The sequence below is a fragment of the Loxodonta africana genome, chromosome 15, assembly GCF_030014295.1.
Source record: "Loxodonta africana isolate mLoxAfr1 chromosome 15, mLoxAfr1.hap2, whole genome shotgun sequence".
Lineage (NCBI taxonomy): Eukaryota > Metazoa > Chordata > Mammalia > Proboscidea > Elephantidae > Loxodonta > Loxodonta africana.
Window position 1 is genome coordinate 76,604,327 of NC_087356.1, and position 24,651 is coordinate 76,628,977.

Consider the following 24,651-nt stretch of genomic DNA (forward strand, 5'->3'; position numbering starts at 1 on the left):
GCTATCCAAAGAGAAGTACTCCAAGGAATAGGAGAATTGTCCGAGGACAGACTCCTGTGGGTGATATTAAGATCATACTTTTTTTTTTTTAATTGTGCTTTAAGTGGAAGTCAGTCTCTCGTATAAAAACTTATACACACCTTGCTATGTTCTCCTAGCTGCTCTCCCCCTAATGAAAGAGCACCCTCCTTCTCTCCATCCTACATTTCTCATATCCATTCAGCTAGCTCCTGTCCCCCTCTGGCTTTTCATCTCGCCCCCAGACAAGAGCTGCTCACATAGTCTCATGTGTCTACTTGAGCCAAGAAGCTCACTCCTCACCAGTATCATTTTCTGTCTTACAGTCCAGCCCAATCCCTTTCAAAGAGTTGGCTTCGGGAATGGTTCCAGTCTTGGGCTAACAAAGGGTCTGGGGACCATGACCTCCGGGGTCCCTACAGTGTCATTTAGGCCATTAAGTCTGGTCTTTTTACAAGAATTTGAGATCTGCATCCCACTGTTCTCCTGCTCCATCAGGGATTAAGATCATATTCTTATTTGAAGCAACACACAAGGTTGGGAAAGAAAAGAATAAAGCTTACCTGAGACTACTCAGCAAGTCGGCAGTAAGCGCTGTCTCTGTGGTCCTGTGTTGTCAGTTTCACAGATGGGAGAGTCGAAGGCACTTCCTCAGTGTACAGTGAGACAGCTGAGGCCCAGATGAAACAAATGACTTGTTCTAGATTAGAACACCAGCTAATATCAGAGCAGAGACTAGAAAGCACTGTTTGGCTTGGTCTTGCTTCCTTGGTATGCATGCCCTCTCCCTTTGCAGAGGAGAAGGTGGAGAGAAATCCAGAAACCTTGCCATATGCTGGACATTGTAATGTCTAGGTTGGCTCTAGAGTTCGCAGGAAAGGTCTCAGTGTACTATAATGATCTGCCTATCAAAATCAGTAAACAAGGCAATCAATGCATTTTCAGGAAGACAAAATGCAAACGCTCATGAAATACAACTTCGTCTTCCATTAAGAATTAAAAAGAATGTAAGCAGCCTCGTGTATTTTGAGGTTAAGGATATTTCAAAACTACCAAGATCTAGTTTTAACTAGAAGATAAACTCAGGCAGTATTAGCATGTTACATATGGAAAGGGGCTTTCAGCAAGAAAAAAATCACTACAGTTACACATAAGTGTTGATGTTTCTAGAACATTCAATACTACCACACCGTACCCCCTTATAACAGTAGCACCAAGACGGCACAAGTCCAATATACAGGCTTCTCTAAAAGGAAGGTTCTTACTAAATCAAATGGAAAGTTTTCTTTCTTCCTTCGCATCTAGGAAAGTAATTACGTTAAACAAGTATATTATCATCAAGGTCAGCAAACCAATTTTTAAAAAAATGAACACAAACACACACACACACATACCTAAGAGCCTAGGGTTTACATATACAGAGCCATTATAACCATTAAGTCAGCAAGAGAGGTTTACACGTTCTAAATTCATTAATCGTAGTTTTCCTCTCCAACTTTAATTACCCAGATCCTCGAAGGAAAGAAAAAAATATTTGGGAGATAACCAACCACATGCGTGGCGATTTCTCATTTAATTAATCTTCACAACAACTCTGCTGAGTTAAGTATTATTTGCCTCATTTTACAGATGAGAAAATGGAAACCAAGAGGGCAACCCTCTCAAGGCCACCCAGCAAGTAAGTAGAAGAGTTGGGACTGAATCCAGACGGTCTAAGGTCAGGCTCTTTTCACTATACCAACAGTTATCAAAGTGTGGTCTGCAAAACCTTGAGGGTCCCCAAGACTCTTTCAGAGGGTCTAAGAAGTCAAAATTATTTCATAAAACTACTAACACACCACTTGCTTTTTCACCGTATTAACGTTTGCACCAATGGTGCAAAAGCAATGGAGGGTAAAACGGACAGCTTAGCACAGATCTGTATTACTAACACTCACTTGTGATACAAACAATGACATTTTTACTTGAATACCCTCATTGAAACTGTAAAAATTAGTCATTTTATTAAATCTCAATACTTGCGTACATATCTTTTTAATATTTCTGTGTGATGACACGGAAAATATGCGTAAAGCACCCCGTCACATACCAAAGTGCTTGTGTTTCAGGAAAAAGTACTTGTGGAACTGTTTATGCTGAGAGCTAAACCAGTCGCCTTTTTTTTTTTTTAATGGAAGACCATTTTTACTTGAAAAAAATCACTAATAAGCAATTACTATTCAGATGTGGGTATCTGGCAGGCATTTTCTCAAAAACAAAGAAAGTGAGCCTGTCATTTCAAGGAAAACAACTGTATTTGTTGCCAAGGATGAAATCCAAGTTTTCAAGGACAAATTAGAATTATGGGAAATTTGTATCCACCACCCTGAGATTTTTCCGATGAGGTCAGTAGCGATATTAACAAATGTCTTTTTTTTTTTTATTGTATAAAGAAATGTGTCATAACTTTGGAAGACCTGCATAACTCAGTGAACTAATACTTTCCAAAGGTCCGATACAGGATGTTACAAAATCATGCATGGGTAAAAGATCCCATCTTTTGCACATTTCAAGTTTAAATTAGACCGATGGGCTTTAATGGAAGAGTACAAAAAGTTCTTTGGTTTCAGATTTCACATTGCAGTAATCCTTTAAGAAACTACCGCTTTGTAAATTTTGGTGTAGCATCAAAGAAGAATATTCACTATTATCTGAAAAGGCCATTAAAATACTCCTTCCTTTCCTAAACTTATATTTGTGTGAGGCTGGATTTTCTTCATATACTTCAGAGCAACATATCACAAAAGACTGCATGCAGAGCCAACGTGATAACTCAGCTGTCTTCTATTCAACCAGACACTGAAAGAGATTTGAAGAACTATGGACATCGCAATAAATTTTTCCTATTGTGGAAAATACAGGAGTTTTTCATAAAAATGGGACTTACGTTATCATGTAACATGTTTAGTATTATTTCTAAAAGACTTAATAGATGCTTCAGTTTAATAGATGCTTCAGTTTTCTCATTTTAATTTCTAATAAGGTAAATGTCAATATAATCCACATGAAAATCAGCTCCTTAATAAAATAAAGGCTTCAATGATTTTTGAGCATAGAAAGGGGTCCTGAGATAGAAGAGATTGAGAACTGCTGTACTATATCATGCTACCTATCTTTAATATTAAAAATGATAGAAAAAAATTCTCTGTAGAGATACTTTTGTAAACATTTTATAACAGATTACCAAGATGTACCCTAATTAGTGTTACTGAGCAGGGTGTGTTCAGGCAGCCCCACCCCTATGGTCCCTGTGCAAAGAAAGGAATACCCTCGAATAAATGTTCTAAGGGAAGCCTTAAATTATTGGTAGGTCCTAAAGCACCCTAATCAAACACAGAAAGGCTAGCAAGAGAGCTTTACCGGTTGTCTTCCAGTCAATTCCCACTCGTAGCAACCCTATGGGACAGAGTAGGAGTGCCCCATAGGGCTTCCGAGGAGTGGCTGGTGGATTCAAACTGCCAACGTTTTGGATAGCAGCCTGAGCTCTTAATCATGGCACCACCAGAGTTTTCCCCACTTTAAATGATTTCAAACCAAGGCCTCAGCTGACGCTAAGGTAATGCTGATATCTCACTAGTAATAAAACCATTACACTCACAGAGACTCTACAGGACAGAGCAGAACTGCCCCACAGGGTTTCCGAGGCTGTAAATCTTTATGGAAGCAAACTGCCACATCTTTCTCTCATGGAACAGCTGGTGGGCTCGAACTGCCAATATTTCAGTTAGCAGCTGGTGCTTAACCATTGCACCACCAGCTCTCTCTTCACTAGTAATAATAGGTGGCAAAACAAACATTCCCTGACAACTAAAATCAAGAAAGTGCTTTCAACTAGTAATAATAATTATACTTGACATTATGGGGGAAAATAGGAAAGACATCCAGCTATTTATCTGTAATGTTTTACAACACTCACCATAGCGGGAAGACATGCTGAACTGAAAAGCAGCTTTTTAATCAGGGTAGAGCCTCTTGTCTTTCAAGTTGGTATTAAACCTTTGGAAAGCCAGTCACTTGGCTTGAAAGAGTTCAGCAAAAAGTCAAGATACTGCTCACATGCAAATATAGTGTCATTTTCTCCATTTCTACTGGATGATGGCTAACCCTGGTGGCATAGTGGTTAAGAGTTCGGCTGCTAACCAAAAGGTTGGCAGTTCAAATCCACCAGGCGCTCCTTAGAATCCCTTTGGGCAGTTCTACTCTGTTCTGTAGGGTCACTGTGATTCAGAACTGACTCGACAGCAATGGGTTTGGTTTGGTTTTGCCGGCTATCTAGGAGCAAGTGAGAATGGTATAGGTATTGTTCTATCACAAACAGGTGAACTGCTCTTATGCAAAGCACATTTGAATGCCGTTCATTTTTTACATGTTTAAAAGATCCTTAAAAAATACTAAGTGTTTTTGTTATGCTCTATTAGATCTGGTAGCCAAATGTGCCCTGTGAATGACTTAAAACAAAAACACCATCTCAAGGATAAGTCAAATCACGTGTCTACTTCAAAACCAACCTGCAGAAAAGACCAAAACTGAGTGAGCTTTCTGGGTAAACTGGTATCCACTAGAACATAGAAATGTTCGTTAGGAAGCCTGGGATTGGGGGATAGAAATGATAATACTTTTTTTTTTTTCTTCTTCTTTTCATTTAGGGTAGCAGTAGGCCAAAGTTATCGTCAAGTGAATCATAAAAGCTGCCCCAGACACTAGGCGTTCCCCAATCCCGGCTTGCCAGTTTTCTCGTGGAGGTTTGTAAGTTACTGAGATCAACTGGCCACTCTCACTAGTGAAGATGCTCCCATGAAGCAGGAAGTAACCACCAGGCAGGTAAATTAAGGCCTCCTCTGCTCCTCAACTTTTCTAATATAACTAGCACAAAGAGAAAAAAAAACAAGAATACAAATAAAAAGTCAAGTATTTGGTTCCTTTAAGCTTATTTAATATTTGAACTCTCATTTTCTATTTTCCCAGACCCCAGAAAACAGAAAGTTTTTAGATGACCAATATTTTGTTCCAGAAACATACAGCCTTATCAGCTAATTCATAAAAGAGCTATTTTACAAAGGTACATCTGGATAATTAGAACAATAAAGTCTTTTAGGCATTTCAAAATGTGATCAGTAAAAATACATGATTATTAATAAAGATTTTTAAAAGATAGTTCCAGATTTTTTTTTTAAAGCAATTTCTGTTAAAGAGTACATGATTGTATGGTGAACAAGGAGAATAAAATGTTCTAACAGGAAGAGGCTTATTAAAAATAACCAACAGTGTGCACATAACAGTTACCATTTCTGCAGTATGTCCGCTTAGCAGTTGGCGCCTGGGAACGAGGGGAGGGCTTCCTTCTAGGAGGTGCATTTTTTTCCTACCAACTTATGATCAAAACCATCAGTACCACTGGAGGAGGCATAAGGAAACAGCACAAGAAACTCTTCTTGAAAGAGAACAATTTTGTAGATCGCTTTGAAAAGGAGGGGCAAAATCAGGAAAAAAAAAAAAAAAGCTCTATGATTTACAAAACAAAAATTGTAATACTAGGGGGGGATACGAGCCAGCAGAAAGTTCCCGGGAAGGTCCCCTCATTTCTGGGTTTTGAGGTCCTCTGCACAGGTTGGTGGTGCCCTGTGTGGCAGACGGGAAGGAACGAGTGACCAAAGCTCTAGTCGCTCCAAACAACATCACACATCAACTTCAGAGAATACAGCTTCCCATTTAAAATATGTAGGCCCGTGTAATACACCAAGTTTACCAACACCAAAGAGAAAGAGAGAGAGAAAAGTATGCAAGGAAAAGAAAACTGGCTGGAAGCATATTTTCTTTAGCTTCCAAAAAGAAGAAAATGGACTTTTCTCCTCTACTGTCACATTAGCCCTGCCACCCCCTGAAACAAACAACAACAAAACTTTTTAAAAGGGGACCTGTCCTTTCTAACAGTGCTAGTTATTTTAGGGGAAGAGAAAGCCAAAAAACTATTTATTACACCATAAATAGTTAACATTTTAGGTCCTAAAAGCCAAGATAACTCAAGCAGTCCAAGTTAGCTGATTTTATAAAGTATGCAAAACATATGGCTTCTAGGACAGTAATCACGATTTTAAATTAGAGTACTTTGGGGGCTTGCTGATTTGCCTTGATTAACTCTGTTCTCTGAAGAGGAAGGAGACACTCCAAATGTAATTTGCCACTTAATAGCAGAGGAGCCATTAAGCCCCCAGGAGAGAGCGCAGTGTCACAGCAGGTCACTTCAGTAGCTAAACCCCAGCTCTCCAGCTCTGGGAAGGCTGCCTTGTCCACCGTCCTGTGTCGTCAGGTAAATGAAGTAGATTCCAACTTGTAGTCACACAGCTTCGCGAAAAACACTCTGAGAGTAACAGAGTAACAGGTCTCACCCAAAGACAGGATGAATATCGAATTCCATCATCCCGAAAGGCTGATATAAGTATCAAAGTAAAAATGGATGCGACTGTAAGGAAATTACAGTCAAAATGAAATGAAAGGTGTGGGGTGCCAGGCTGGGGAGGCGGAGCGAAGACATTAAGCCGGTAAGATGAAAACAACACTCAAAATTGTGGGATCTTTTCAAAAGAAAACTTCGTCTTGGGGGCTTTATTTGGAAGGAAAAAAAAAAATGAATTTATTCAGAAGTACTAGAGCTACGGTCAAAGTATCTTCCCAGTTAGCCCTGTTACTGTTCCCAGGGGAGGTTAAACTGGGCAACAAGAAAAGCTAAGGCCAGGTTATTGGCTGAGCTAAAAGACAACCGAAAACTTTGCTTAACCCACAAGCTTAATTAAGCACTACAGAATTACGTCATTACCCTGTAGTGTCTGAAGTTCAGATGAAAGTTCTATTATATTTACCTTTCTCCTGATTACCTGCCAGCTGACAGTGTTAGTGTCAAGTGGCTGCAGGTGTACAGCTACAACATTTCAGCAGCCCAGTGTAACCATTTGGTTTCTACTTGCTTCTCCTAAGAGATACAGATCGTTTCCGGTCCCAAGCGTCACCAGATAAGCCTCCCTTTCTAAAATGTTTTTATTTCCTTCTGATTTAAGTTATACTTGATATACAACTCACAAGATAATTCTAGTTCATAGATGAGGTCCAAAGATCCAAGGGGATCCATCTGAAAACAGAGATCAGTTTTGAAAAGACAGAAATAGCCATCTGGACATAGACGAGCTTGTTAAGTTGCAGAAGTGTTTATAAAAGTAGTTGGGAATCCTTACTATTTGTCATAAGAAAAAAAAAATTTTTTTTTTTGACTGCAGGAAAATACCAATTACATCCTGACTACTACCCACAGAGACCAGAGGGCACTATAGAAGGCTGTGAGCAGTGGACGAGTTTCTTGTATATTAACAGAATTTACAGATTTGGCAAATGATTTGGTTTCAGTTGGCAGAAATACTTCAAAACATATATATACCTGATGTACAAAGAAAACCACAGAAACCCAATATAATTGAAGGAGTTCTCAAGTGACAATTCTGAAACATTTATTCTCTGTAGGGTGTTGCCGGTACCACCGTCATCCCAGAGCAGGCAGTTACCAACGCCTTGCCTGCAGTATCCAGTGTATGTTCTGGTCTGCAATTTTGAAGGTCAGCCATGCACCAGTGTGGAAAGAGCTCTGGCAGTGAAGGCAGAGAGTGTACTTCTGGAGCACGTTTTGGGCAGTTCTGCCTTTTCCACCTCCTCTCTCTCCACTCCACCCTTGGCTCTCCTTCTGACTCAGAGAGCCCTTTGGCACCATCAGTGCAAAAATTAGAGTCAAACCTCCAGGTACTAAAATTTTACTGGCCTTAGAATCAGCAGTACCCGTGGCTAATGACAGCCATGGTTTAACTCAGTAGTGATTCAGTTAGATAACCTTCCCAAACTCTTTACCCACTCCCATCCCACCCTTCCTTAGCAACCCCCACCCCTACCACCGTCTGAAGCAGTTCCATTTGTTTTTACTTCCTGCTTGAGCTGCAGGGATAATTTTACACAAATGCCAAAGTCTAATGTATAATTATAAAAATGAAACAATACCAAGAATAACAAATTTATAGTCAAGAAAATAAAATTTGCTTTCCTTTCCCTCCCAAATCCCAACCCTCAATAGAAAAGAAGACAAGAGAAGAAAACATACCCATTTTCAAGTGCCTGGCTATTTAGTACACTGAGGATTCCTATTAATTGGGGGTTGATGCCAGCTACAGAGAAGAGGTGCTTGCCTCGCGGGGGACCTACTCTCTGACCACCTGCGTAGCACACAGCTCTCAAGTCCTCTGCACGTAAGAGCCACACAGCACACTGTGCCCCTGAGGTGACCCTCAGAGAGGCAGCCTAACTGAACAGCAGAGAGCAAGGAGTACCCCTTCCTCGTCCCCCTTCTCACTTCCTCATCTTCTTCACCTCTCTACCCAACCTCCGAAAACCCCATCCAGAACTCTGCTTCAGGAGCAGTTGATCCTTGGGTGTACTAAATACAATGGGCTAAAACTCTCACTACTTAATTAAAACAAAACATGGCAGAATAAAAATTAAAATGTGCTTTCAAATACGGAATGAAGTCAAATAAATACATTTGATTTTTTTTTTCTTTTTCTTAAGTCTAAGTACAATTTCATATCCTACACCCAAAGCTCTGTACATTTGGTTTTTGTTCAGAATCAAAGTGAATTTCCAATAGTGAGGAGAGCAGAGTGAGAGAACGGACATCCCCTCACAGACAGACTAGTGCAGCTGCCAGACTGTGAAGAACGAGTCCCGCTTTGGGCACACTGGGACATGGCCAGCCCCAGGTGGTTCACAGGCAGACCCTCTGGCACACTCTCTGCGTCCACGCTGGAGCCGGGATGCGGTGATACAGCGCTGATGCTCAAAATCCAACAACCTTCAGTCCCTCCAGGACGCGCGGCTCTAACTTTTATCTGAGAAGAATACAGATAAGTGGGGACCACATTAAGGGGAAAGAAGAAATTAACACTGTAAAGAACAGCTATGAAATACGTGGGCGTGGTTACACCTGCTTCTAAATCAGAGCAGCTCCCTCTGAAAGGATGTGCGCAAATGGGTGGAAAGGACTGCACTGAACAGATGCGTTTCCAGTGAAGGGGTCACTGTCCTCCTCATCGGGGCAGACACAAAAGCACTGCATCACCCAAGGACACCAATCCTCCACCACTAGCGAGTCCCACGGGCACCAGCAAATCTTGCACCAAAACTAAGATTTACTAGGCTTACCGCCGCCCCGCCTTCTGCTTTTGAAAAGGTAGAGAGCGGAGGGGGCGGCCTGGGAACTGACAGCAGCAGTTCCTCTCTGAGAGAAGGAAAGCTGAGTCAGCAGACCACAGCCTCTGCGTGATCTACAATGTTTAGAAATACGCAGTTTTTTAAAAAACAGCAAAGAAATGGAATCTCAGAAGGTTTTCGCTGTAAAGAATAATAAATCATTTTATTCAATGTAGTGCTCAGGCAGGGTGATTCTGAAGTCTAGAGTCCTTTTCACATACCTGAGTGCTTGTCTGTGAGGGCTGATCCAGCCAGCCTTTGGCAAAGAATGGTGTAACTTTCCTCCACCTTCTGTAAAATAAAACCCATATGTTTTTCACTTAAACTTGATGGGGAAAGAAAAAAAAAAAAAAAACTTCTGAAAATAATAAAGGAGGCTTTTTTTTTTTTTAACATTATAGGTATATGCTTCCAAGTTTCAACATTAACATTGTTAGAAATTTTCTTAGTGGGGGGAATAGTGAACTTTATTCTTTTATTCATTTTTCTCTTCAATGAATAACTTCAAACTTTCCTATGTAAAAAAGAAAGCGAAGAGGGGACAACCATACAAGGTGATTTCCTCACCCCCAGAAGTTGCCCTAAAGTAGTCCTATATCATATGGTATGATAAACTGTATTAGAAAGGACCTGCCCTCAATTGCCTTGTGGATATTTCACCTCATCTCAGCAATGGGGTGATACTGCATACCTATAATTATATGAAACAAGGGGAAACCTAGCATATAAAGTTAAAGGAAAAACGGAGCAGCATCAGATTTTAACTTTGTCCCCAACACCTCTAACTACTTGAAGCTCTTATTTTTCCAAATGTAATGAAATGGGTTCCTGCAGCTGTGTCTACTGATGGCAAATGTGAACAGGGTCCTTTTCTCAGAAATTACTATACAAGCCAGTTTTAAAATAGTGGCTAAAACAGGGCTATTTTCAATTACCAGTTAACAAAAATCCCAGTCATGGCCTGGTTTTTAGATTATGAGAGTCACCGAAGCCAATTCCTACCTGTCACAGCGTCTGGGAAACTACCCACACCGCCTAATGATTCACAGATAATTCATAGGTTATGGCAAGTTATAGCATTTCCCGGCCTAGATGCCTGACTATACAAACCCCGCCTATCTATGCTTACTGTTCACATCTTCTCATGGAGGATAGCCAACAATCCCAAATATATTTTGGTTCTTAAACTTGAGAACTCATATAAACACAGTTTATAGAGCTACATCTTTTTCTGTTCCTGTGATTTATAACCAGAGAAATAATGCTGATCTCAGCTTTTAATCCAGGTAGAAAGAAAGGCCTAGTGATCTACTTCCAAAACTCAGCCACTGAAAACCCTATGGATTACAATGGTCCAATCCCATTGTGCACTGGGTTGCCATCATCTGGGAACAGAGTCAATGGCAGCTAACAACAACACTACTCATGGATAGGATCAAAGAAGCATACAAATCTAGAACCTGAACAAGTTTACTGACATCAGCATTTCAATCATTCTGTACTTCCCCTCTGCCAAATGGGTTTCTTATAATCAAGTCCTGAGGATGCTGAAACTGGAGGTACCTTTAAGTGTTCAAGGTCAGCCTCTATCTTATGGATGTACTCCATGATCTGGCTTTGTGAGTCTGCACAAGAAGAGGGACTCTGGATCTCAAAACAGGAATCCTCCATAGCTCCCCAGCGTTGCTGGACCAGGAATTCTGGGGTGAAGGGTGAGCTTGCCCCATCAGAATGAGCATCTTGGGGAGAATGCTGCTGCTGGTAGGTAGAGTCCGTAGAGGGGATGCCTGCCGTAGGCTGCAGGGGAAGCGAGGAGACAACCTCCTCATCTGTGGAGCTCTCCTGCACGGTCTCATAGCCATCAAGGATGAAGTAGTTTCCTGTTGATGGGAACAGAACACTTTGATGAGATTAGTACTATCATCATCAAATCAGAGAACAGAGACGGTAATTTGCTGGAACAATAAGGCAACACGATGATAAATGAGAAAAGACTGAAGTTGTCAAGGATTTCATTTTACTTGGATCCACAAATCAACACCCATAGGAACAGCAGTCAAGTAATCAAACACCATACTGATTTCTGCAAAAGACCTCTTTAAAGTGTTGAAAAGCAAAGATGTCACTTTGAGGACTAAGGTGCGACTGACCCAAGCCATGGTATTTTCAATCGCCTTATATGCATGTGAAAGCTCGACAATGAATAAGGAAGACTGAAGAAGAATTGATGCCTTTGAATTATGCTATTGGCAAAGAATATTGAATATACAATGGACTGCCAGAAGAACAAATCTGTCTTGGAAGTACAGCCAGAATGCTCATTAGAGGCGAGGATGACAAGACTTCATCTCACGTACTTTGGACATGCTATCGAGAGGGACCAGTCCCTGGAGAAGGGCATCATGCTTGGTAAAGTAGAGGGTCAGTGAAAAAGAGGAAGACCCTCAATGAAATGGATTGACACAGTGGCTGCAACAATGGGCTCAAACACAGCAATGACTGTGACGATGGCACAGTACCAGGCGGTGTTTTGTTCTGTTGAATGTAGGGTCGCTATGAAGTGGAACCAACTAGACAGCACCTAACAACAATTTGCTGACAACTTTGAAGTTTATTAAATGGGAAAATGCCATTAATTCCTTAATTCTCAAATTTAGTTTTAAATACATTTTATCACTTCAGATTATAGCTAAATTTAGCAAAATTTCAAGGCAATTCCTAAATAATTTATCAGTTAATATTTTAAAAGTTAAAAGTTGATAATTACAAAGCCCCTATTTGATCTTGCCACCACTCCCCCTGCCAAATCCCTCTCTTGTCTCATCTCCAACCATTTTCTCCCTTCTTCTAGCCACGTGACATCCTTGCTGTTCCTTAACCATAAGGAGCTTGCTCTGGCCGCACAGCCTTGGCTCCCCTGCTTCTCTCTGCTGGAGCACTCTGCTCCCAGTTGTCGACGTGGCTTGTTCCCTCACTTCACCCAGGTCTCTGCTCAAATGTCACCTCATCGGAGGCTCTCTGCCTGATCACTCTACCTAGAACAGCACCTCCCTGCCTCCATTACTCCCTTTCCCCCGGGGCTGACTCATGTTTCTTCCTATACTTCTCACTATCTGACATCTACTTATTTGGTCACTTATTTATCATTACTCTTTCCCCTACTAGTACTCGTGCTTCATGAGCAGAGGGATTTTTCTGTGCACACACACACTGTAATGCTAGAATAACAAAACAGCACCCATTTCTGCACACATGACATCTGTTAACAATCCAAATTAAGGTTTCAATGGGGAAAAGAAACTTGCCTGAGATGCGTGAATGAACATCCTTCTCTTCCTTTTTAATGGCTCCATCGCCTTCGGATGGATTATCATCACTATGTGCTTCACGGGCATCGAAAAAGTGCTCTCCACTCTCATCCAGACCCCCTTCAGGCTCCGGGCTAGGCATCTCTGGGGTCATATTCATATGGTCCATGACTACAATGTTACCTGCCTGGCTATCATGGGATGCCAGTACCACTGAATCCCGTGGAGCAGAAGATTCAGTTGAAGTCCTCGGACTGCAATAAGCAGAAATGTTACCAGTTCCAGTTCTAAAGGGCATCTGTCCTTCACCAGGATGATAGGCTTTAATATTTTCAGAGTTCTGGATTCCACTCTCTGCCTGTACCCCCTGAGAGGCTGTCCTAGATCTCGGGAAATGGTGCCAGTCTTCCTGAGTGCTCCTCTCAGTCAAACCTAGCTGGTGTACCAGCAACTGCTTCAACAAACCCACTGAAAGATTTAGGAAGGAAAAAAGACAAAAAGCACACTCATTACTATAATCTCAGACTGCCAGAATTACATTTGCTGAATTGCCAATTTGTACCTCAAAAAGTATCTTTTTAGTAAAATAGGATCAAATATTAATTTCATATAATCATGGTTTTGTTTTGAAAAATGAAATAGGGCACCATTTTCTAGAGAAGATTTAACATTAAACTAGAATGGAAGAGATCTAAGCATAGTCTTAGAACTCCTAAATAACTATGCCTCTATTTTTCATTCCGTATAACTGGAATAACACCCCAGAGGTACTTCTTAAGGATGTTGAAAGCCTTGGTAAGCCAGGAAAAAAAATGCTAGAAGTTCTGCTTTTTCCAGAAGCAGGTACTCTACACATAAGCGTTATTTCTTTTTCTAATTTTCTTAGATACACAGAACATTTATATTATCATTTTATGATAACCCAAAGAATCCCCCTAAATGATGAAGAAGGAAATAAAAGTGCCTCATAATAAAATTTAATTCCAATGATCTGGTCCAAAAACCCAGTGCCCTCGAGTCGATTCCGACTCATAGCGACCCTATAGGACAGAGTACAACTGCCCCATAGAGTTTCCAAGGAGTGCCTGGCGGATTCGAACTGCCGACCCTTTGGCTAGCAGCTGTAGCACTTAGCCATTACAGCACCAGGGTTTCCAATGATTTGGTCACATGTATAATTTCAAAGAATAAGGAAATATTTACCAGTGTTTTAAAAATTACCTTACTAGTGGCACAGCTTCTTGAGGTTGTTGAAAATAAGAACCAATTGAATTTTGAATGGACAAAGTGATGCAATGAGGTCACTCACATCGTGATAAAATTACTCAGACAAATTTAGTCAAACCATCAGAAATCATTAAGACAATGCCAATTTAAGAGAATTCAGAGTAAATTAGGTTTTGAATAACTTTACCAATTCCTTTACATCCTTTTTTTTTTTTTTTTACATCCTTTAGGTAAACAGTTTCCGTGTAGGTTGAGTCTTTGGCCCTCCATCTTTCTGCTCTACATTCACCTCCTCAGAGCTTCTATGAAGTTTTAAGGCTTTGAAACTCAAACCCACCTCTTCCCTAATCTCTCTCCAGAGTTCCAGTCCTAGAACTCCAACTTCTTGGTAGTCACATCCCCTAAATCCCTTGTCATTCCTTATCTTAATCTCAACATGTTTTAAGACTGGGCCCATAATCTCTGCCAAACAAAAAAAGAAGTGTGTCTGAGCTGGGGGTGAGGGAAGGGGGGCGTCCCTTTCTCCCTCTTATTTCTCACAAGAATACTGAAAATACCTCAGTATTCCCTTTCCTTTGCCCTCACATTCAAAGTCAATTCTTTCAAGTATTGGTTGACACCATCACTTCATTTTTATCCCTTCTGATACCACTCTAGTCTAAAACCTTTTAGCCTCAAGCCCAGGGTACTACCCACAACAGCTTATTTAGTAACTGCACCCCGCACCCCCCTCCCCACCCCAAAACTTCTTTCCATCATAATCCTTATGTGGCTTTCCCAGATTAATCTTTTTTTCATTAGCCATGCTAATGAAAACTCTGAATGGTTCTCCACAGCTAGAGGAATGGTTCACAACTTTTTTCCCACCTCAGTATACCTGGAAGATGTGCTACACTCCCACCTGTAACAGAGACATAGCCTATTAGTGATTCTCCACCAAGCTGGGAAGGGAGGGGGCAGCTATGGAGTGACAAGGGCCACACACTCTCATGTGTATGTGTATGGGGGTGGGAGGGGTGCTGGGATGGGAGGAAACAGGGCCAGCACAGTGAAGAATACTAGAATCTCCGCAAGAAAATGTAGTTTGAAAAAGTCCTCAAAACACTGCGACGTGTCATCCCTAAAGTATGGAGGATTCAAGATTCACGACAGCTGGGCTCAACAGCACATCTTCATCTTTCCAACCTTATCTCACATGATTCCTTTAACTTATACATTCTACCTCAGCCCAACTGGTCTACTCACTAAAATCCATTGCCAGTGAGTAGATTCCGACTCATAGCGACCCTACAGGACAAAATAGAACTGCCCCGCAGGGTTTCCAAGGAGCGGCTGGTGGATTCAAACTGCTGACCTCTTGGTTAGCAGCTGAGCTCTTGACCACTGTGCCACCAGGGCTCCAGTCTACATGCCACTCTCTGAAAACCCTCAGAGTTTTCTCCCCCTATGCTTTGGACCTACCATTATTCCCATCTAAACGCCTTTCATTCCTCTACACACTTATCTGAATCACACCCATTCTTCAAACAATAATCACATCTCCCTTGTTCTCTGATGCTTCCCCCTTCTATAGTTAACCCGACACAGGCCAACTGTGACATATCTTCATTGATAAAAAAGGAGGGTGAGGGTGTTGTTTCTACCATCTTCCCAACTAAACTAAATTTCTTAAAGGTAAAAATCACAGCTATTACTTCTTTGGATTCTCCGTAAATGCCTGGAAAATACATTATACAACTTAGTCCTTAATAAGTATTGGTCATAAGGCGTGAATAAAACTTACAATTCCTTAGGGCGTCCAATGCCCACCGTTCCTCTGAGACAGGAAGATGCGGACCTGGGATTGAGATTTGGTAACCGACTCCAAGCTCCTTTAGGGCCCCATCTGCGTGCCGCTCCTCTGCAAAGGGTCTCTCAGCTGCCAAGAACTCGTCAACCTCCGGTTTCTCAGCGGTGCCCAGTGAACGAGCCTGAGCTTTTGAGGACATTAAGGGAGACCCTAATCCCAAATCTCTGTCTGTTCAATGGGAGAAAAGGTAGAGTGTATTTTAACAACACTTAACTTTTAACATGAAGCATTCAGGAAACACTTGGAAAAAAATAACCACATTTGCTACAGAGGTAGCTGTTAAATAAAACACACAGCACTCTGGGCAGGCAGAAGGCTCAGAGCGAAGTTTGGAAAACTGAATAGCTGATGCCAGAATCTGCATTAACCAAAAGAGTTTTAACGTTTCTTTGCATTTTAAAAGACAGGCTCCATTCTTTCAGGTTAACTTAAAGGAAGTGTCTACCTGGACTCTGCAGGCCAGTGCCTGAAATGCCACGATGTTCCCCTTTTAATTTTGAAGGTTCTTCTTCATCATTGTCTCCTCTGTGGGACAAAGAAAACAATCTTTCAGCTTCATGAGGTACTTAAACACCATTGCAACAAAATTAAGAATTAACTATTCCTTTTCTGACCAAAAATACAAAATAGCCAAACCCGTTGCCTTCGAGTCAATTCCAGCTCACAGCAACCCTATATGACAGAGTAGAACTGCCCCATAGGGTTTCCAAGGAGCGGCTGGTGGATTCAAATTGCCAACCTTTTGGTTCGCAGCTGAGCTCTTAACCACTGCTCCACCAGGGCTCCAAAATACAAAATAAGACCTATAAAGCACAAAGGGAACACTCACTCGCAAGGTGGTGACTCTGGTAATGGAATTGGTTTTGTGGATTGCTCTTTCACTGATGCAGCCATCCGACAGATTAGGTCCTGCCAGCTGCAGGAAGTATTAAAAGAACCCAAAATACAAAAGGGGAGGGAAAAAGAAACACCCTTAAATATACTCAGCAAAAATCAAAACAAAACAAAAACACAACACCTAAGAGAACTCTACCTTAAAGAAAAGCCTGACATCATTTTGGATATACTACCCATTAAAAAAACTTCACTTGACACTTCTGAGAATTTTTTCTTTTACAAAAAAGACACTTCCAACAAAACAGAATCAAAATAAAAGACTTTCGAAAAGAGCATCTCTGAAAGAGTAACAGGGGAAGTGTTTGGTTTCCACTCCAGTCTTTGGTTTTCAAAGTCCTACTAAACAAAGTCAAGTTTGTTAAACAGTATACCTCAGGATAAAGATGAATATTAGTTGGGGTAAGGCAGCTAAATCTAATACTTACACGGTCTTTTCAGAAACTGTCTGAGCCACTAGTTCATAAATTTGGGCTCCATTGTCTGACATGGAAATGACGAATAACGCTTTGTTATCTGGGGGGGAAAAAAAGACAAAACTGACTCTAACACTATGACCTACAGCAGACATAAGAAAGGTTTCTAGGACCTTGGTAATATTCTGCATCTTAATCTAGATAAAGGTTATATGGGTTCACCTTGGAAACACGTATTCACTTTGTAAAAATTCATCAAGTCGTATACTTAAAGTGTGCAACTTCCCGTATATTATACTATACACAGGCTACTTCAGTAAAACAAAGATTACAAAAAGTAACAGGGGTCCCACAGGATTATCAGACACAGGAAGATATCAACACATCTAAATCACTGCACTGAACGCTACTGCTCTTTTGCGTTAATTCGGGATTGCCCTCTCGGTAGGCCGTTAATAACACTCGATGGCTGTTGAGTAAAGAGGCCATTAATTTATCTTGCCATCCCAGAGCTAAAAGGTTTTCAAAGGGATTTCATCTTTAATAGTTAAAATATAACTTGCCAACTCATTGATTTCAAAAACCCCAAACGATACTCACCTCCTTCAGTTTCTGCTTTATTTTTACCAAATCAAAAAACACCACTCTAATGAAAGCTTTTTCATTGGGATTACTTGTTACACACATAAACGTCTATTCTAAACTGCCACCAAAAAAATCTGTCAAAACAACTACCTAGTGAAGTGGTACATGAAAGATTTAAGACCCTAAAAAAGTTACTTAATACAAAAAGCCTGTGTGCTAGACGTGGTGATTAGATTACCCCGGTTCACTGTCTTCACTGGTATCTATCAATGATATGAACACAGAAAAAAAGACCACAGTAATCTGCATAAAGCAAACTACATAAAATGTTTCGAATGCAGAAAATCACTCAGAGGATCTAGGCATCCGAAATCATTTTGGGGTATAAACTCTTACTTGAAATTCACTATACGTAAAATTAATCTAATTTGCCTAAAAATATAAAATGAGCAAAACTCTATGCCAGGTATGCTGCTTAAACACTACCTTCTGCAACTTCACAACAAATCTGGAGATTAGCGTTGCTCAGTGGGCATACTTGCCTGTGGCCACTTGTCGAACCAACACTGTATTCAGCTTAATGACAGGGCTAAACGTGTGTTTGCTATCAGCTGTAGATGCCAGAATCTTACTGTGACACCTTAGCACCAGTCTATCATCCTGCTTTTGTAATAGTACAAGAATGTCTTCCAGCAGCAGTGTGTATAGGTCTAGAAACAAAAGCAGGAAAGGTGATAAGTACAGAAGTTAAGATGTGTTTTCTAAACTTCGTAACAACTTGACAGACATTTTACATCTTAAATGTACAAATTGACTTGTATGTTGCCTTTATTTCATTTTTTTAATCATTTATTTTTACTGTAGTTCACAGAAGTGTCAGTCTGTGACAGATCTGAAATTGAAAAAATGTTCTTCACCACAGATAGTTTGAGATGCACTAATCTAAGGAAAGCTTATGAAAAACTCATTAGAATACAACGATGATGAAAATAGTACTCAATCATAAAGTCTTCTGCAGAATATTTAACGGACTTCAGGCCTAAGCAGATCTACAAGTGCACAAATGACACAAAGTAACACTGCTAACCGGACACTGGTAATTATCTGGCCTTCCCTTTGGCATGAGGAGATTTTCCTGTTCTTTCCCTTCTCCACTTCCCCAAATCGGCATGTAACATTAGACCTACCAATCGTTTTATCTCTATTCACCTTCCAAACCAACGGCCCTTCATGAATCATCTTCCTTTTTGTTAAATCCAAATTCTGCAAAAATAAAGAGAATTGCACACAAATTATTTCCCAGTGTTCAGTGAGATGATATTCTGTATGATCTAGTCTCTTTTTTCAAGAAATTCTTAACAGATACCACTTACGTTCACTATCATTACTGTTGTCTATTTTGAAGACAGAGTAAAGACCAAGTTAAAGTAATCTGCATCAATTTTCTAGAAAGGTAAAGGTGTCTTCCAGAAAAACATTCAGGGGTACTGCCTTCCAAATCTCAGTCTAAGTAGCTGAGAAGATCTTAGGAAGTTACATTCAGCCACTAGATTCTTAGCCCACCCCTTAATTTTTCCGCGAATAAGCAGATGGGGATGATGCCTGTGCTAGTCTGTCAGGGACCTCGGAGATCCAAGGCCCTAGTTCCAAAGGCGTCCTGAGAAACACAGCATTCATCATGAGAAGTCCAGGCAATATGCAGGCTTGCATTAAATACGAATAATTCATTAGCAGGAGAATCACCTTCTAGGATAAGAAGCTCTAGAAAAATGTCATTCTCTGGAAGCTAAGGGGCTAAGAACACTAGCATACCTCCTGAGAAGCTGTTACGTATGACATGAAAGTCTGTTTTGAACAGTCACTAAATCTGCCAAAACAACTACCTAGTGAAACGGTACCAGAAAGACTTAAAATCCTCAAAAGTTACTTAATACAAGGGTCAACATACTAGAAGTAGCAATTAGTACATAGTGTACTATCATTTCTATAACAGTTTGAGGTTTAATGCTTTTGAAGAGCTTCATGGAAAAACAAGTTATTTTTCTTTACTCGACGATCTAGAAAGTTCCCGCATTAAACAGTACTACACCTATTCAAACTATAAAACACAAGAAAATTAAATTTAATAACTAGCGTTCCTTAGTCTCCCGCCAATTCCTGTCACATAAAGTTAGTTTCGCACAAAATATCTCTCTAAGGAAAGACTAAAGTGATCCTTACACAATCAGAGACTTAAAAGAAATAAAACCGTCAATAAAGAACTCCTTCAGGTGATATGTGTTCCCACTGAGATGTTTTATTTAAACGCCAGGTCTTTAGTAAATTTTATGTTTTTAAAATTATGATTAGACCATCTCTCACCCTGAGCTCTTCCACATTCGGGTACTCCGACAGCTTCAGACTGGAGGTATCGAGGCGACGCTGATAATCTTCTAAGCGCTGAAATTAGACAGGTTGAAGCCAAGGTTACTACTTTGATCATCAGCGACCTCCCTATTCCCAAATAAAATGGACGTTTTAAATTTGCATTTTACTGGGCTCTCAGCAATATTAGACAGGATTGACAACACATTCTTTCTTAAAACACCCTCCGAACTGTTGAATTGGTAATTCTCAACAATAACAACAAAATTAATAAAATTAAGAAGAAAAAACACTCTCTGCCCTTGGCTTTGGTGATATTACACTCTCCTGGTTTTCCTCCCACCTCTCTGATTGTTCTTTCTCAATCTTTTTTTCAAACACACTGCCCTCTAACTAGCTTATATTTATTTTTTGAATATGCAAATCCTACACACGGTACAAAATTTAGAAGGTAAAACAAGTCACACAATACAAAGTAAGTCTTCCTCCAGCCCTGTCCCCTTGCCCTCTAACTTCCTCTAAAGAACAGATCTCTAGTACCCATTTCTTGAGGAGCCGTCAAGAAGGCTAATAGAATATCTGTGAGTATAAATGTATGCTTGTCTCTGTGTATGTGTGTATCCCAAAACCCAGTGCTGTGTGTATATATATCTATATATCCTTTTAAAAAAACTAAATGGTAGCCTAATATATTCATATACATATTCCTGTGTGTGTATCACTTATTAATATATCTTGGAGATTATTCTATGTTACTGGAACATGTAGAGCTGCCTCATTCATTTCAATGGCTGCCAAGACTCAACTCTGAAAGAACTACAATCTACTTAACTAGACTTTACTGACGGACATTTAGGTTACTTCCAACCTTCTACTATAACAAGCAACACCACAATAAAATGGCTTCCAACATGCCTTTACACAAGTGTGTTGAAATGTCTGCGTGATAAATTCTTAGAAGAAGAACCCTTGGGTTGAAGACTATGTGCATTTTTCCCCAACATCATAAAAATTTCCAAACATATAGAAAATTTTGAATATGAATATGAATACCAACATGTCCTCCACCTACATTCTACAATTCATATTTTGCCATATTTGTTTTATCAATTATCTATCCCTCTATTCACCAACCCATCTTATTTTTTTGATGCATTTCAAAACAAGCTGCAGGTATAAATACACTTCACCCCTAAACGTTTCAGTATGCATATCACTAATAAGAATTCAGTATTTGTTCACAGTTTAAGTAACATTTATATGCAATGAAATGCACACATCTTAAGTGTACCTTTCTATGAGTTCTGGCAAATGCATACATCTGTGCAAGGCAAACTCCTATCAAGATATAAAATATATTACACCACGGCCTCACCCAGCCTGAGACCGGAGGGACTAGATGGTGCCCAGCTACCACTAGTGACTATTCTGACAAGTGACACAACAGAATGTTCTCAGAATGGGAGAGAAATGTAGAACAAAACTCAAATTCCTAAAAAAACCTGACTTACTGGACAGATAGAGACTAGAGGAACTCTGAGAGTATTATCCTAATATACGCTTTGAATTGGGAACTGAAACCACTCTTGGAAGTCACCTTTCATCCAAATAAAAGATTGGCTTATAAAATAAACAATATCACCCATGAGTAAGTACTCCTTTAAATAATCAACTATATGAGACCAAATGGTCCACATTTACCCTAAAACAAAGATGAGATGGTCAGGAAGGGCAGGGAGGCTAGATTAATGGCAACAGAACAAACAGAATGGGAATAATGAGAATGCTGACACACTGTGAAAAATATAACCAATGTCATAAAACAATTTGTACAAAAATTGTTAAATGGGAACTTAATTTCACCTAAAACACAATTTAAAAAAAATTATCATCATCCCAGAAAGTTCTATCGTAGTTCTTCGCAGTCAGTTTTTATCTTTTATACTCTATTACATGCGTATACCATCACTGGTTTATGAATAAAGCTGCTATAAATATTCTTAGACAAGTCTTTTTGTGGACATATACCTTCTTTATTCCTGGGATTCCTGGGTAAATCACTAGAAGTAGAATTTCTGGGTCAGAGGTAGACATATAGGTATGCTCATTTTTAATTTAATAAATACTGCTAAATTGCCCTCTGGAGTTATCTATTGCACTAAAACATACATTTGAAAGTACTTGTTTTCCTACAGCCTCACCAACACAACTGTCATCATACTCAGTTCGTAAGAAATTTACATCTATGTCCATAGATTCAATGAGCCTCTCTGTGGTCACAATCTTAAACGTTTATCTTCAGCACAGTTCTCTTAGAGCTGGACTCACATAGCCAATTGCTTACTGTTGATTGACCTCCACCCACCTGACATCCCAAACTGATCATCTTCCCCACAAATCTGGGGCTTCTCCATTCTCCTATCCTGTTCATTCAAATGTGTAAGCCAGACGCCTGGGATTTATCCTTGACGTCACCTCTTCTTCGAATCCTACCCTAAATCAATCACCAAGTCCTGTCAGTCCACCTTCTATATACATGTCCAATTCTTACACTTCTCTAAGCTACCATCACCTCTGGCCTTGACTGCTGCAATGACTACTAACTGAGCCCTTTTCGCCCACTCTCTTGCCCCTGTGGCCCATTCTCCATGTAGTTCAAATGATACTTCTAAAGTGAAAATCTGAACATGCTACCCCATCCTTAAATGTCTATAATGAATTCCTATTAGAATAAAAAAAAAATCTTCAACGTGGTCTCCAGGCCCTATATGATTTGGCCCTGGCCCACTTCACCTCATTTCACACCACTCTGACTTCTGCTTTGGGCATGATCCACATTAATCTCTCAATTCCTCAAACAGACCATGCTTCCTATTACCTCAGGACTTTTGTACATGCTATTCCCTATACCTGGAAGGTTGTTCTCTTCCACATCCTTTGGCTTCATTTCTACTCATTCTTCAGAGCTTGGCTCAAATGTCAATTCCTCAAGGAAACTTTCTCTGATAGCTATCACCCAACATCCCCAAGCTAGGCTAGGCCCCCTAGTTATACACTCGTTACTGCTGTTAGCTGCTGTTGAACTGGCCCCTCACTCATGGTGACCCCACGCAAAACGGAACAAAACCCTGCCCAGTCCTAACCATCCCCATGATGAGTTGTGGACTGAACTATTGTGATCACTGGCTGCTTTTTAGAAGTAGATCAGCAGGCCTTTCTTCCTCATCTGTCTTTACCTGGACGCTCCGCTGAGGCCTCTTCAGCATTATGGCAACATGCACGCCTCCACTGATGAACAGGTGGTGGCTGCACACCAGATGCACAGAGCAGGGCTCAAACCCGGCTCTCCCACATGGGAGGTGAGAAGGTGAGAATTCTATCACTGAACCAACAACATCTCTTGTATACTCATAGCATCCTGAAACTCTCCTTCATAGCAGCTATCACAATGGAGAAAAAACTTGGACTATAATCTATTTAATACAAACAACCAAATATAATGCTCAAAAAAGTCAAATATAACTTTAATGTTCTATCACGAAATGATCCGGACCCAACTATCACATGCACAGTTAACAAATGTCTTGCCTTCAATTATGTAGTGATAGTTTCTATGACTATTTTACAGATTCCACTTAATACTAACTTCATATTCTCACTACGTCAGCCTGTATTTTCTTGCTTTTCCCTTCTTACCTGCTTGTTTTCTGCCTCCTTGACAGCCTGATTTACATAATTTAAGATCTGACGGCAATGATCTGCAGCTTTCTTCACCCTTTCTCTTTCTGTTGGCCACTCTAAATATTCAGGGGAAATCCAAAATGGAGGAAATTAGAAAAGAGTTACAAAAAAAGAAAAAATATATATATGTGTGTGTGTGCATACATATACACACATATATATACATAACTTCATTTTATTCAACAGTGATAAGAACATACTAAGACCTTGTATATTTTTATGCCAAGCTAATACCTATGGCAGAATCTCAATTCAGATAGTCTTTGGGCAAGTAAGCCTTTTTATGACTGTACTTTAAACATAAATACTAATCTTTAAAAAAAAAAAAAACATAGTATAGAATCCAAGAAGTGATGCTTTGCACCAAGTATCAAGGACACTATGTTATATATAGCTCCAGGGGTGGGTCCCACTCCCATCAAAAGCTATACAAATGGGGCCCTCCCCTGCCCCGAGATCCACAGTACATGGCCTCCATGATGTGCAGTGGATCTTCTAAGCCATATTTCTGAATGACAACACAATTCAAAATAACCTCAAAAAAGTTTCTTTAAATTTGAGATTGTTTAAAGAAAAAAAAAAAAAAGATTACAGCATTTGTATCATTGAAAGAAAATGAAATTTACCAAAATGTGTTGATGTCTACAATGTAAACAATACCAAAATCAGAATATTCAAAATTATAATCATCCAAATCACAGTCCAACTACACTGAACTGATTCATTCAAGTATAAAGGTTAATTTATATGAGTACAAACCACTTTTGTTATAAGGTACCATAATTTAAAATTTTCCAATTATGCACTCAAATTCTCAGACATAATAAACAGTTTGGTTCCACAGACTTATTAATGAGATTTAGGTATAAGAGCCCAAAGACCAACTAAGAAATTCAGATTCACTTCATGTTTCAAAACAGGAGAGCTGGAA

At 40.0% G+C, this 24,651-nt stretch overlaps 1 protein-coding gene across 2 annotated transcripts in view; it reads right to left on the reverse strand.

Annotated features, from left to right (window-relative positions):
• Positions 1-2,164: 2,164 nt before the first annotated feature.
• The window catches only part of ARHGEF12 (Rho guanine nucleotide exchange factor 12), a 172,957-nt gene continuing 150,470 nt past the window's right edge, over positions 2,165-24,651 (reverse strand). For both annotated transcript variants that reach the window (XM_010597934.3, XM_010597933.3), the window contains 12 exons: positions 23,676-23,776; positions 19,977-20,054; positions 18,803-18,878; positions 18,158-18,325; positions 17,043-17,130; positions 16,550-16,636; positions 16,166-16,245; positions 15,655-15,888; positions 12,642-13,112; positions 10,900-11,216; positions 9,558-9,627; positions 2,165-8,975 (listed from right to left, as the gene is read on the reverse strand). In XM_010597934.3, coding sequence (XP_010596236.2) covers positions 8,965-8,975; positions 9,558-9,627; positions 10,900-11,216; positions 12,642-13,112; positions 15,655-15,888; positions 16,166-16,245; positions 16,550-16,636; positions 17,043-17,130; positions 18,158-18,325; positions 18,803-18,878; positions 19,977-20,054; positions 23,676-23,776 — 1,781 coding nt within the window. In that variant the 3' untranslated portion in view covers positions 2,165-8,964. The remainder of the gene's footprint in view (positions 8,976-9,557; positions 9,628-10,899; positions 11,217-12,641; positions 13,113-15,654; positions 15,889-16,165; positions 16,246-16,549; positions 16,637-17,042; positions 17,131-18,157; positions 18,326-18,802; positions 18,879-19,976; positions 20,055-23,675; positions 23,777-24,651) is intronic.